Consider the following 12,998-nt stretch of genomic DNA (forward strand, 5'->3'; position numbering starts at 1 on the left):
GATACTCGATTAATCGGCCGCAGGTATCGTTTACCCGATAACGAACGGCACGCGGTCGTTTTAATTCGAACGCGTCTGTTTCATCGAAATGTTCGCGGAATCGAGGGTGTAGCCTCTAGAAATATCACGAGCAACGCGAACGGGCAACACGGAATTTCTCACGATATTCCGAGGCTGTGCGAGAAATTAAAAAAAAAAGAGAAATCTAACGCTGCTTCAAACGCCGCTTGAACCTCGACCTTGAGTCTGGTGCATTACCGGATAAAAATGATGATGCGTATGCATTCCGTTTTCCGGCGACGTCGGCGTCGGCTCTTTTGCGAGCGTGCGGTTTCGCTTCTACTCCGAGACATTCTCGGAGCGCGGAACGTTCCGCGCGCGGACGGCAGTATTTTATTTACGCGTTACATTCCAAATACCCGAGAGAGATGACATGACATACGCGCCTCGAGCGTTTAAAATCCTAGATGCGCGGCGTCGCGCCGGGATGTAAAGGAGGAGAGGAAGGAAAAAAACAAGAAGCGGCGATTAGAGGCCGTACCTCCTGGAGGAAACCGCGGGACCTGAATACCCCGGGCGTTTTTGCCCGCGAGGATCGAGAGGACCAAAGGTCCCCCGAGGTGGCCTTTCAGCGTCTACCGCGATTGAGGCAGAATGTTGGAATAATATCTCGCGCCGGGTGCGTTTTCTTTGCGTTTTACGCGCGTTTTCAGGAAAGTCCGCGGCGGTATAGACGGTCCGTCGGCAGAATTCCAATTTAGTCACGCGCCGTTCGAGGCGATTTCCAAGCGCGGCAGAATAAATAAAACCTTCGCGTTTCCACCTCGGCACGTCCCTACGTCGCAATAAAAGGCAGATCGCAGGCGCATAAACGCTCTTTTTCTATAAATTTCCGAAGGAGATTTCAGGAGGGTTCCTCTGAAGTGTTTTCAATCGTTGAAATTTACAATGAAACTTTTGTACTTGCACAAAACTTCTGCTGTACAAAAATCAGCCAGCGAAAGAATAAATCGAAGAGATGTTACTTTTAAAGTTGTTCCGCATACAGAAGTGTTTCATTTTTCTCTCATTATTTTTTAATGGTTTCTTTGATCAATTAAAAGTTGTTTTTTTTTCTCCTTAAGTCGACGGAAACGCCAAGAGAGTAATAAAAATAATTACAAAAATATAGGTTACAATAAATTTATATTTATATTCAATTTATTTTTATATATGTTTGTGTAATTATATCTTAAATCAGAATTTTATTAAATCAAACTCTATTTAAAATTAATCGAAAATTATTAATTATTTTCGTTATTTCGCTAAGAATAACTTGATTCTAAACTGGCGAAAAATTTACACGTATATTTTTAAATAGCGTAATCATAACTTAGAAATACGGCAGTGGTATCTCTTCTAGATTTATCAAAGTCACATCTTAGAAGTCTACATATTTTTTCATGAATATATGGAATTGGTATATAATAATAAAATAATATGACATATTTTTTGTAACCATCGTGTACATTGCACTGTTAAATATTATTAAAGGGTGAAATTTAAATTAATGTCTTGAGCTAAATATCATTTTGTTATTTTTAACTACCATGTGTGTTGACATTTATTATTTTATCAAAACAGTATTATTCTAACTCTATTGGTTTAATTGAATTAACATTGTTTTAGTTAAAGTTAAATTAATGACATTTTAGGTAGGAGCGATGACGATTTATAGGAATGGTTAAAAATTACTTAAATTGAGTATAATTTGACACTACGAATTTAACAGTGTAGTATTGCCTGGGAAATAAAAGACCATATTCCAGCAGAATCATTATTCAGCCTTTTTCTCGGAACATCTCGCAGTATTGTACTGTCGAAAAATATCGAGTCAGCCTCTCGGAAGAAAAAGAATCATTCTCAGAGGCGATTTCTCGCTACGTCGCTTATAAAAATACGTCGGCGAACGGCGAGCAGTCTTTTTCTCGCTTTTCTCGTCTCCATTTCCCTCTTCGCGGTCGATTCACGATGTTAAATCGTCTCGTATCGCGATAACGCGATCGCACTAGGGGTCACACACGAGGGAAGGACAGAAACAAAGAGAGAGAGAGAGAATTCAGGCATTCGGCAGCGTCTCGCTAAGCTGGCAAGGCAGGCAGAAGCGTCCGTCCCTATATAGGGTGGACGACCCTTTGTTCGGATGGTCCCCCGCCCCCCTTTCCTTCTCTCTCGCAGCCGGTTCTCCCTTCTAGACGAACCATCCGATACGCCCGGCTCTTCCTCCTCCGCCCCCTTTTAACATCTACACCCCCTAACTAGCGCGCGTTGTGCACGAATGGGTCACGAGACGCACAATGGTGGGGTCCGAAATTCGATAGCGCAATAACTGCTGCTTCTAACATGGGGGTACCGGGTGTGATCGTTAAACATCCCCTTCGTAAACACGCTCGAAAGTGGGGGGAAGGGGGAGACAACCCCCCGGGGATATCGTCGCGACTCTTATCCGGAAGCGCGAATCGCTCTATCTGACAAATTGAATTTCGGCTCGCGGGGACGATAGAGATTTTCTCGTTGCAGGATCTCGTTATACGGAGACGATTGTCCGTTTCCTCCGTCATTAATTATCTCTCCCCTTTCTGTTTGCAGTCAACGCGGGAGGCTTGGACTTCATCATCGAGCCGCGGGATGTGGTGGTGGAACAAGGAGGTCCCGCGAGGCTGGACTGCGAGGCGAAGAGCGTCTTTGGGACGCCGAATATACACTGGCGTACGGACGACGGTCAGCCGATCACGTTTATCGGGGACAGTTACCGGTAATACGCGTGACGCATCTCTTAGGAGAGATTCCTCCTCCCTCTTATTGCTACGTCCACCTGCCCTCACCGTCCAGATTCTGACGGAACGATTCCCAATTCTGTTTTTGTAGATCAAAGCTAGCGAACGGGTCCTTGTACATAAATAGCGTGTACGCTGGTAGTGCAGAATTAACCGGGAGTTATCAGTGCTTAGCCTCCATAGACAATGTCGGAGCGATTGTTTCTCGGACAGCCACAATCAAACTAGCAAGTTAGTATCCGAGCTCTTCGTAGTGACACGTGCTTGAAAACTTCCCGAGAAAGATCATGCTTGATGCCTTTGATCATGCTTGATCACTTTGATGCGCGAACGATCACTTTTTGGAAAAAAGATAACTCCTTAAACTTAACTCATTAAAGAGACTCCTCGGGCTTTTACTTATCCTGAGAGATTGTGGTTCAACGAACTCTAAGGGAAATCTATTTGCAAAATGTATTAGGCGCTTTTAAATATCGATTTTCTGACAGTTTTTGTTGCCTAATTGTTTAAAAGTTTTTATAATTGCTTCTAAAAATTTATAACTATGAAACGTTAAATGATAGAAAGTCCATTTTTATCTAGAAATCTTCATAAAGATTCAAAGCATCTGTTTTATAAAACAGATATAAGAATAACTTATTTGTTGTTTTACAAGTCTGTATAAATGCTACAAACATTTGTGTTTTTTTAAATATTTGTGTCGAGAGAAAACTTTGATTTTTTTTAAATCAAGATTTGGAATATGTTTTGAAGTTTTTCGATATCGAAAACAACATCGAAGTGCAATTGAAGCATAAAAAAAAAAATTCTAAAAGCGTGCACAGATCCGCTTTCGCCAATCGCGCTGGATTTTCTATCACTTGTTGTTTTACAACTACGAGTTTTTAAAAACTACACAAATTGAAAAATGTAAAAAGTTTAATAAAGTTGATGTTATATATTATTAACTAAATATTACTACAATTTTGTTACTTGGTATTATATAAAAGCTAATATTTAATAGCGCGTATCTCCAAAAATCTCGCGAATATGGTAAATATCGGATATAAGTTAATCTTGGAATTCCTTGAACTATAATATATTTTAAATGATTAAATTTAGACAGAAGATAAGGGATAAGATAATCCTCTTTGCTCTGAAAAGTGATCGCTTACTTCCGGTAGCACTTATACGATAAATGTAATATTGACTTTCTTTGAAGGCCTTCCCGGCTTCGAAAGAGAACCTCAGGACACCATGGTTTACGCGGGACAGATTGCATATTTGAGTTGTGCGCTACCCGCTTCCTCGAGTTTGTTAAAGATACAATGGTTAAAGGACGAACATCCTTTAGTGCTCGATAAAAGTCGAATGACAATTTTGCCGTCAGGTACGATGGACGTCTACGGTTTTTAATTTAAGATTTTCTTTCACGTTAATTATCGTCATTGATAATTTATCTCGCTGATCCTCCCACAGGCGCGTTGGAAATCGACGATGTTCAGTATCACGATGTAGGATCGTACAGATGTAACGCTAGCGGCTACGGCCAATATAGACTGAGCAACAAAGCACAATTAGGATTATTATCTAGTGACATCGGTAAGTTTTTTCGCTAATTGTAACTAATAAACGTGTTAAACACGTCAATGGAACACGTCAAATTGACGGATGTTTTATTCGGCCGTACAGATGAGGGATCTAGCGCTCCAGTATTCATTGCACAACCCTTGCAACAAATAGCCACCGAAGGGTCTGACGTGACCCTGGAATGCGCCGCCAACGGCTATCCGAAACCGACGATTCTTTGGCTTAAAGACGGCGTCGCTCTCGATTTGACGTCACTCGACTCTAGGTATGTTAATTAACTTTGAGTTAATTAACCAACGAGATACGAATCTGAATGTGGTATTTACGAGAGGTACATCTTTTTCAAGATATCGAAAGATCGCAGCATCTAGTCTTATGATCATAAATGTCCGAGAATCCGATCACGGTTCGTATCAATGCCGCGCGGAAAACGAGGTCGAATCTCTGGATGCAGTTGCTGAATTAATCGTACAAGGTATTTTTTCTGGTGCACATGAAGTCTTTAGTTATTACCCTGCTGTGATATTAAAGTATGACGCTTTAATTTGATTTGGCCCTCAGTTCCGCCGAGGTTTCTAAAGAAGCCGGAGGATAAAGTGGCGAGCGAGAGTCAAGATCTAGAATTCGAATGCGAGATTTATGGAAAACCGGAACCGAAAATTACCTGGCTGAAAAATGGCGAGCGTATCACGTTGAGCGCGTACTGGCAAATTGTCAATGGGTGTGTGTTTAGAGAATGTTCTTACTTCGCTGAAGAAATTCTTCGCAAAATCGTGTTCAATAAGTTATTTTAAAATTTCAATACTTCCGTTTCCAGATACAATCTGAGAATCAATGGACTGTTACCCATAGATGCAGGAATTTTCCAGTGCATGGGAATGAATCCTGCCGGTAGTGTTCAAGCCTCAGCACGTCTCACAATTAACCAGCCCAGTGAGTTTTGCGAGATAAAATGTAGATAGAACCTGTTTTTTAAACGCATACACTCTCTTTTCTTAATATTTATTGGTTGATAAATATCGAAATTTTTTTGTTTTGTTTATATATTTATCTTTTGTATATTTTTTAAAAATTACATTCTTATTTTTTACGTTTATTTCTATTTGGAATTTTAATTTTGTCTTTATTTATTTCTCTCCCTCACGTGTTCCTCGTTAATTAACTGTTCTGCATGCTAACGTCACGTATGCAGAGAAAGCAAATCCCCATAGAACAACAACTCCCAAGACAGTTCCTAAGAAAAAATTATTGCTACACCGGCAGTTGTATAATAAGACATGGCAACACCCGAGTACTCTCTTAGGACACACGTTTTCGTCGCACATGCCGAGTCCTCCACTTTCAATCAGTCCCTCTGACGATCCCGCGGATCTCCTCCCGAGCTCGTTTAAGTATCCCAACTCCCTTTACGACCCGGAATCCCGTTTTGTAGATGACACAGATACTCTGGAAGCGTTCGACGGGGGTGGCGTACCCTCTCCACCGAGGAATTTGAGCCTCGTCATCGTTACCGCGAGATTCGTCACGCTACGCTGGCAAGAGCCGGAAAACGCGAACAGCGATACTCTCAATTATTTCATACATTATAAACAGGAAGGGGCCATGAGGTAATTATCCTATGGAAGTAAATGAGGACGTGTGAGTGTGAAATGACCGATCATCGTCTATTCGTAGGGAGAGAGTTGTCAACACGCAGCAGAAACTGGAGGCCATGATACGCGGTTTACAGCCCAGTATGACGTATCAATTCCATGTGGTCGCGCAAAATTCTCGAGGCACCAGTGCTCCTAGTGAAGTATTACAAATTACAACGCTAATAGAGGCCAATGTTCCTGGGCCTCCGATGAATCTGGAGGGTCATGCGACAAGCAGCATGAGTATTACTTTGTCGTGGGAGGAACCACAAGTTATTAATGGACGAATATCTAAATATATTATTACATTTATGGAGGTATACAAACTTTTTTCTGAAAACTACTAATGTTGAACTGACAATGTCAAGCGTTACTAACTGTTTAATTTTGTCATATTCTCAGGGCGACGGTGAAGAGATAACGCGTGAAACTACTAGTACAACGTATGAATTGGTAGATCTCGTGCCTTATACGGAATACAGTATTAGAGTTCAAGCGGTCAACGAAAATGGCCCGGGCGCGTTTAGTAAGGATATCGTAATTCGGACTCACAGTGCACAACCGACGCAACCACCGCATAACGTTACCTTAGAAGCAGCTAGTTCAACGGTAATACCGCGTATCCGATTATACACAATAAATAATTTAAATCGATAGATACAGATAATTCAAAGAGTTTCCCTAAATGTCTGTTTTCCAGAGTATTATCGTAAGATGGGAACCTCCACTCGAGGGACAGAATGGGATAATCACGGGTTATAGAATACGGTACCGCAGATACCCGCACGATCCTCGATCCGGGGATCGGCGATCCCCGATCACGGTGACAACTGAAGGAAATCAACGTTTGTACGTGCTAAATGGGCTCGAGAAGCACGTTGTGTACCAAGTCCGCATATGTGCCTTCAACGTCAATGGAACTGGGCCTTGGACGGAATGGACAAAGATAGAGACATACGAGAACGATTTGGACGAGACGAAAGTACCTAATGCGCCCAGTAATCTGAGAGGTGAGAATCCATGTGCAAAATATAGGATGGCATTTTAATTGTTAATTCGTTACAAATCTGAAATCATCTTCGTGCGTTGTTATTACAGCGAATGCCATGGCGGATTCTATACTAGTATCGTGGCATCCCCCGAAAGATCAAAGCATTAAAGTGAGAAAATATAAGTTAGGCTGGGGCAAAGGCTACCCCGATGTTGAGATACAGGTTCTTGATGGAAAGCAACGATCTTACGCTATTAAGCCTATAGGTAAAAAGAATACACCAAAATGTTCTACTTTTGATACGAAATATTTTGCAATTTAATTTTTATTAATCCCTTTCTTCTGTCATGATATTAGAACCAACAACGGAGTACGTGATATCTTTAAGAGCAACGAATAATGTTGGCGATGGTCAGCCAGCATACGCGAATGTAAGAACTCCCGAACGTTTTGTATCTGAATCCGCAGTGCCTTTAATACCACCCGTTGGCCTTAAAGCTATCGTGCTCTCGGCTTCTACCGTTGTACTGTATTGGACAGACACGACCTTATCGAAAAGTCAAGTACGTTTACGTCATATATATATAAAATCGTACTGTATTATAAAACCTCATAAGATGTGTGACGCATGTAAGGAAGAGGTCAGGCAGAAATATCTGTAACGAGAACATTTATTTTTAGTATATCACCGATAGTCGATACTATGTGGTGCGTTATACATTCTACCATCACAGCAGTAGCCCAAGATACAAATATTACAATGCTACCGATCTCAACTGTATGATTCACGACTTGAAACCCAATACGCAGTATGAGTTTACAGTTAAGCTGGTCAAGGTACGAGACATGTGGATTGTGGGTGTACAGCGTAATAAAGTTAAGGAAGACTATTATCTTATAAGCATCATTTCCATAGGGTAAACGAAGCTCGCCGTGGAGTATGGTCGTTCTAAATCAAACGCAAGAGGCTGCACCTAGCACGGCACCTCGAGATCTGATCATTCAAACCGTCGAGGATCGTCCGACCTCTGTTCTGCTGCGATGGCAACCTCCTAAGCAACCCAATGGACAAATTACAGGTTGGTAATCCTAAATTTGAAAAATAAAGTACGTTTACTAAGCCACATCAATTTCTAGGATATCTCATAATTTATTCAACTGACAACACGAGATGGGATCGCGATTGGTTGGTCGAAGGTGTCATTGGCGACAAGGTGGATGCCATCGTAAAGAGTCTACATCCTAACACGATGTATTACTTCAAAATCCAAGCTCGTAACTCCAAGGGATACGGACCATTCTCTACGACAGTCTCATTTAAAACACCACAAAGTAAATAATTCGATTTTTATTTATCATATCGATGTTGATTGATGTTAAAGATTATGTTCGTACAGTTGTAATATATACAGGATAATGCCTGCATTGATTTAACCATAAATGATTGCGTAGCATTATCTGCATATATATTATTTCTATCCGCTTTATGTTGCATTCCGTTGTCCGTTCACAAATCACTGCTTTAATTATTATGTTTATTTTTTATTTCTATGGTAGGCAATGGCATGGATGATGAATTGCATGGAGGTAAGACATTGTCCCAATCTTCCTTTTCCTCTGTCATCCTAATTATGCACGTCTAAGCATGTTTTGTTACAAAACTTATAATTAAATCTCTTTGAATATAAAATAAGAAATAATCTCTGTGTTTCAAAAAGAAAATATAGGATAATAATTTCAATCATCTAGTAAAATATATAATTGTCTTTTTCCAGATGGACGAAGCTTTTCGAATCTGTTGATTTACATCATAGTAGGTCTCTCGATCGTCTTTATCACTGCCATATCGGTAGTGGTCGTAGTGTGTTGTAAACGTAATCCAAGCTCGCCAGATCGAAAGAAGGGGTATGTCTTAGTAATCGAATTACATGTCTTAACACTTCTAATCATAAGATATAATGTGTCAATAATTCATATTTTTTTATATCCTTTAGATATATGAAAGATTCGAATCAGAAGACGAATATCAAGCCGCCGGATTTGTGGATTCATCATGATCAAATGGAGCTGAAAGCGCTTGAGAAATCGTCGCTAAATGGTGAAGCCTCCACCAGCGGCGTCACCAGTAATACATTACCTAGGTCGAGCAATCCAGAATATAATCAAGATATACATGGGAATTCCAGTTCGCTGGATAAGCGTACTTACGTGCCAAGTTATATGGGTAAGTCGTCGGGGAATACACTGCTGCAATATCAAACATCACAGGAAACATTCCACATCGCGAAACTAACAGCAGTCCCGTTTAGTTGATTTGCATAAGCAAGGATAACATAATTTCTTTGTTACCACACTATTTTAGTAATTTTACTTTTGAATCGCGTATTTCAATTATTTCAATTTTTCCCATGCACAATGCACTTAAGAGAGAGAAAAAGAGAGAGATCTCATACATTTAATTTGCAGTTTTCCTGATTTTGTTATTTGGTTGCTTTTCATTGATTTCCTATTAGGTAACACTGACGAGAAGTGCTCAACCCTGAGCAGGCAGCACAGTCGTGGAAGCCACAAACCTAAATTAATTACACTCCCCGTTGACAGTGCACCTTTGCATCAGCGTAAGTAGTAGTAGGGTTGTCACTCGTAATCTTGCACAATATCCGTAATGATGTAACATGCCTTTTTATATTCCAAGCGGTCAAACTATTTAAAGTATTATTTTACAACAAAGCAAACTTACACAGCGATAAAACGCATAATTCATATCAGCTATCACCGTTGCAATGTGGATGTCAAAGTTTCTGACCTGTTGCAGCTATAGCTACGGCTACGCCGATTGTGAATACCAGCATGTCGCAGCCGACCATCCACACCTCGTGCAGCGATACGTCGTCGGTGAGACAAAACTATCCGCGAACGGTCGCGCAGTATAGCTTAAATCGCGCGCACGTCACGTTGGAACCGACCCCGGAGTCCAGCCCGGATTCTTGTAACATGCCTAGCTCGTACGAGCCGTTACAGAGTCAGGTAGGATCTCAAGTACGTGCGTCAATTGTTTGACGGCGTGATAGCGAGATTGTGCATTGTTTTCTTATTTCCTCAGTTATCTTATGGTACGAGCGGGCAATCGTACAGCGGTAACACTCAATACACCCCCGGTCATTATGGCAATAGCACTCAACCGATGAACAGTGCCGTTGGGGTGGAGAGCAATGGTAGCAAGCGGCTGCAAGGGCATCCTCTTAAGAGCTTCAGCGTGCCGGCTCCTCCGCCGCAGAGTGCCCCTTCGACACCGGCGCAACAGAAACACGGTGGTTAGTACTGTTTATTGATTACACAATTTAATGTAAAATATCCAAAATATCTTTTTTTCAACCCACCTCGCTCCAAAAAACGAAAGAGAGAATCATTCTACATAATTTTATTGGTACTAAAAACTATGATAAAATACTATGTTGGTCTTTAAAATGTTTTAGCAAAATGTTGAGAAATTTATAATCAAAGTTTATAACAAAGGAAAATTTATAACAAAGGCTGAAAATTCAATCTGATGATCTCGAATCTTTCTGCGCGATTGTAATGTATTGTATTAGAAGATTTCTGAAGTTAAAAATCTACAAAGAATGATTATTTTTTTCTTTGTGTTTCTTTTATTAAGCTGTTGAACGCTGACAATTATTATTTTCCGTAATTACAGTGTCACAAGTGACAGTGAGGCCAACGATGTCCGGGAGTCCGTACAAAAAACCTCAAGGTTCGTCGTCGCAATTAACGAAGAATCGCTTAGCCTCTGTGTCAAATCCGGCACATACTTCGGAGGAAGTTGAACGGTTAAAGGTAAATCACAGGTCTTTTACGTACGTCCGTGTATGTTGGGTCCGTGTAACATGTGTTGACTCGTGTAATACAATATTACTTTATTTGCGACCACTTTGCGCAATTGTGTCTTAATCAAGCTTAATTATGGTTGCAGCCTTCGTACAGCACCGAAGAATTGAATCAGGAAATGGCCAACTTAGAGGGTCTTATGAAAGATCTGAATGCCATAACAGCATCGGAATTTGAATGCTAAAGTAGGTTCCTAAGCCTTGTGCCATCCTAACTGATGGATAGACTGCAACGCTACATTCTCAATGTTAGTACCTGAGAGGTAAATTAAATTGTCACATTTTTGCCAAATTTCTCCGCAATAAATTTGTACGATTACTATCAGGATCACGTATGGAAAACGAATATTGTATAGTTAATTAGCGTCGATGAACGGCGCAATTAATGCGTGACCCAGACGTTTGATTTAATTTTGGGACACGGCGATCAATGGCTCGCCCAATCATACCGTCACGTTTCTCTTCTCTCCGGTACTAGCGTTGCTCGTCTTGAGTGTAAAACTCAATATTGTACTTGCCAATGTATAATCTGACAGCGTCGCGTTCTTGCGGCGTATTTTTGATAACGCGAACAGGCAAGTATTGTGCCGCAATCGGCCGCTCGAGGAAACTCGATGAGCCCGCTTTCGTGTTATAGACGTTACAATGTAATCGCGTATAAATGTGCTGGACGCGTATACCGATCGGGACATAAATTATCTAATTAACACGATCGATTTTCCGGCGTGTTTTTCTACGATGTGTGAAAGTCAATGTACAATAATTGTAGTCAAGTCGCGCGAGCAAAGAACGTCGCGACTGTTTTCGTCATATTTTTTTCTTTGTCATTTACATAAAGACCTAGGGTGGTTTAAATTGAACGACACCCCTTGAGTATATGTGCTTTTATGCGCGTTGATCCGAGCGGTCTTGCCTAAAAGGGAGAAAAAGAAAATCGCCTTGTTGCCCCGGCGAAAAAGCTCATGCGTCGCTCACCGCTATTCGTATAATTATATTCTACGTCGACTCGCTAATGATGCCATATTTACGCTTGAAAAAGACAGGGCGTGAGCCGTTCGGTCAAGTAATTTACGGTCCAAGACGATATAGGCGGAGAGTAGAGATATTCATTCTATTTTTGTATATATTATCGGTTCGCGATGAGCTTTATCGTGCACGTCTTACATTCGGGGGCTTTTCGCAAAGCTTGCTCGCATTTCGTATTTCCGCAGGATCAATTTGTTCAGAAACGGGGTGAGCTTTTACATCCGGCGAGACCGGTTTCGCCGTGAAACTGACGACTTGCTCGTTGTAAGCGCGACACTTGGTTTCGCGCTTTGTGGACCGTGAGATTTCCGTTGACTCGTTTCGGACGGCCTTTGTAAGATGTGCTTGTGTTAAGTCGCTCTACTTGACATCCCAGGCAGCTCGTATTCAAGGACGATTTCGTGCGCGTATCCTTTGCTGAAGCGATCGCCTAATATATATATTTTACGATCTCATTGGAAAATATTACTTTAGAGTTAATCGTTTACAAGCGAATAATTATGGGTATTATATGATAGGCTGTTTGGCGTAACAATGATCGACTCTTAAAAATCGGTCGCGAAAGGCACGCGGAGATTTTCAACGATTCCGCGAAATTTAGCGGCCGATCTGTCTCTCGCTGTGCTTCAAGAATTCGTACGTTTCATTGCGAGCGGTAAAAGATTGCGTTATTCGACGAACACGGTCCGCTTAAGTAAAGTAAGTTTCATTCTCTCCCCCCGTGTCGCCCTTGCGAGTTAAAGTATTATCGATAAAGAGGAAGAAAAAAAAAGTTGTATACAAATATTTTTAGCGGGATATATATACATACTTCGTATGTGGATTTTTGTATGTGGACTTTTACTTACTCGGATCAGGAACGGCTCTTAGGAGAAATTTTATAAACTTATAAACGCAATGCTCAATCCGGCGTATGAGAATCGTCGAGATAATATATATACATATGTCCATATTTCTATCCAGACACATTTTATATAAGCCATTTACTGCCAATTGATTAATGCATATCTATCGACGTACACACGTATGTTTTCCTTCCAATCGCTAAAGACTCTCATCCGATGAAACATTAACG

General features: G+C 41.0%; 1 protein-coding gene across 1 annotated transcript; it reads left to right on the plus strand.

Moving 5' to 3' along the window:
- The first annotated feature begins 2,382 nt into the window (after window positions 1-2,382).
- On the plus strand, window positions 2,383-11,082 carry LOC112464361 (neogenin). The gene is made up of 26 exons (XM_025031306.1): window positions 2,383-2,419; window positions 2,629-2,794; window positions 2,908-3,047; window positions 4,018-4,185; window positions 4,275-4,397; window positions 4,488-4,650; window positions 4,733-4,860; window positions 4,947-5,106; window positions 5,203-5,318; window positions 5,578-5,992; window positions 6,060-6,336; window positions 6,422-6,628; window positions 6,720-7,029; window positions 7,118-7,276; window positions 7,368-7,573; window positions 7,692-7,847; window positions 7,927-8,089; window positions 8,148-8,342; window positions 8,568-8,597; window positions 8,786-8,915; window positions 9,005-9,234; window positions 9,524-9,628; window positions 9,826-10,037; window positions 10,114-10,324; window positions 10,708-10,847; window positions 10,984-11,082. Exons 1-26 carry the CDS (start codon window positions 2,383-2,385, stop codon window positions 11,080-11,082), a joined length of 4,446 nt encoding a protein of 1,481 aa, XP_024887074.1.
- Window positions 11,083-12,998: the final 1,916 nt, after the last annotated feature.

The sequence above is a fragment of the Temnothorax curvispinosus genome, unplaced genomic scaffold, assembly GCF_003070985.1.
Source record: "Temnothorax curvispinosus isolate PA1 unplaced genomic scaffold, ASM307098v1 QBEX01014151.1, whole genome shotgun sequence".
NCBI classification, from domain to species: Eukaryota; Metazoa; Arthropoda; class Insecta; order Hymenoptera; family Formicidae; genus Temnothorax; species Temnothorax curvispinosus.

Bases quoted from the DNA above. Each gene is read 5' to 3' on its own strand.
- LOC112464361 (XM_025031306.1), top strand. From the start codon at position 2,383: ATGGGGGTACCGGGTGTGATCGTTAAACATCCCCTTC. The intron at 2,420-2,628 runs GTAAACACGCTC...TTCTGTTTGCAG, and splicing joins GATCGTTAAACATCCCCTTC to TCAACGCGGGAGGCTTGGAC. The intron at 8,090-8,147 runs GTTGGTAATCCT...ATCAATTTCTAG, and splicing joins ACCCAATGGACAAATTACAG to GATATCTCATAATTTATTCA.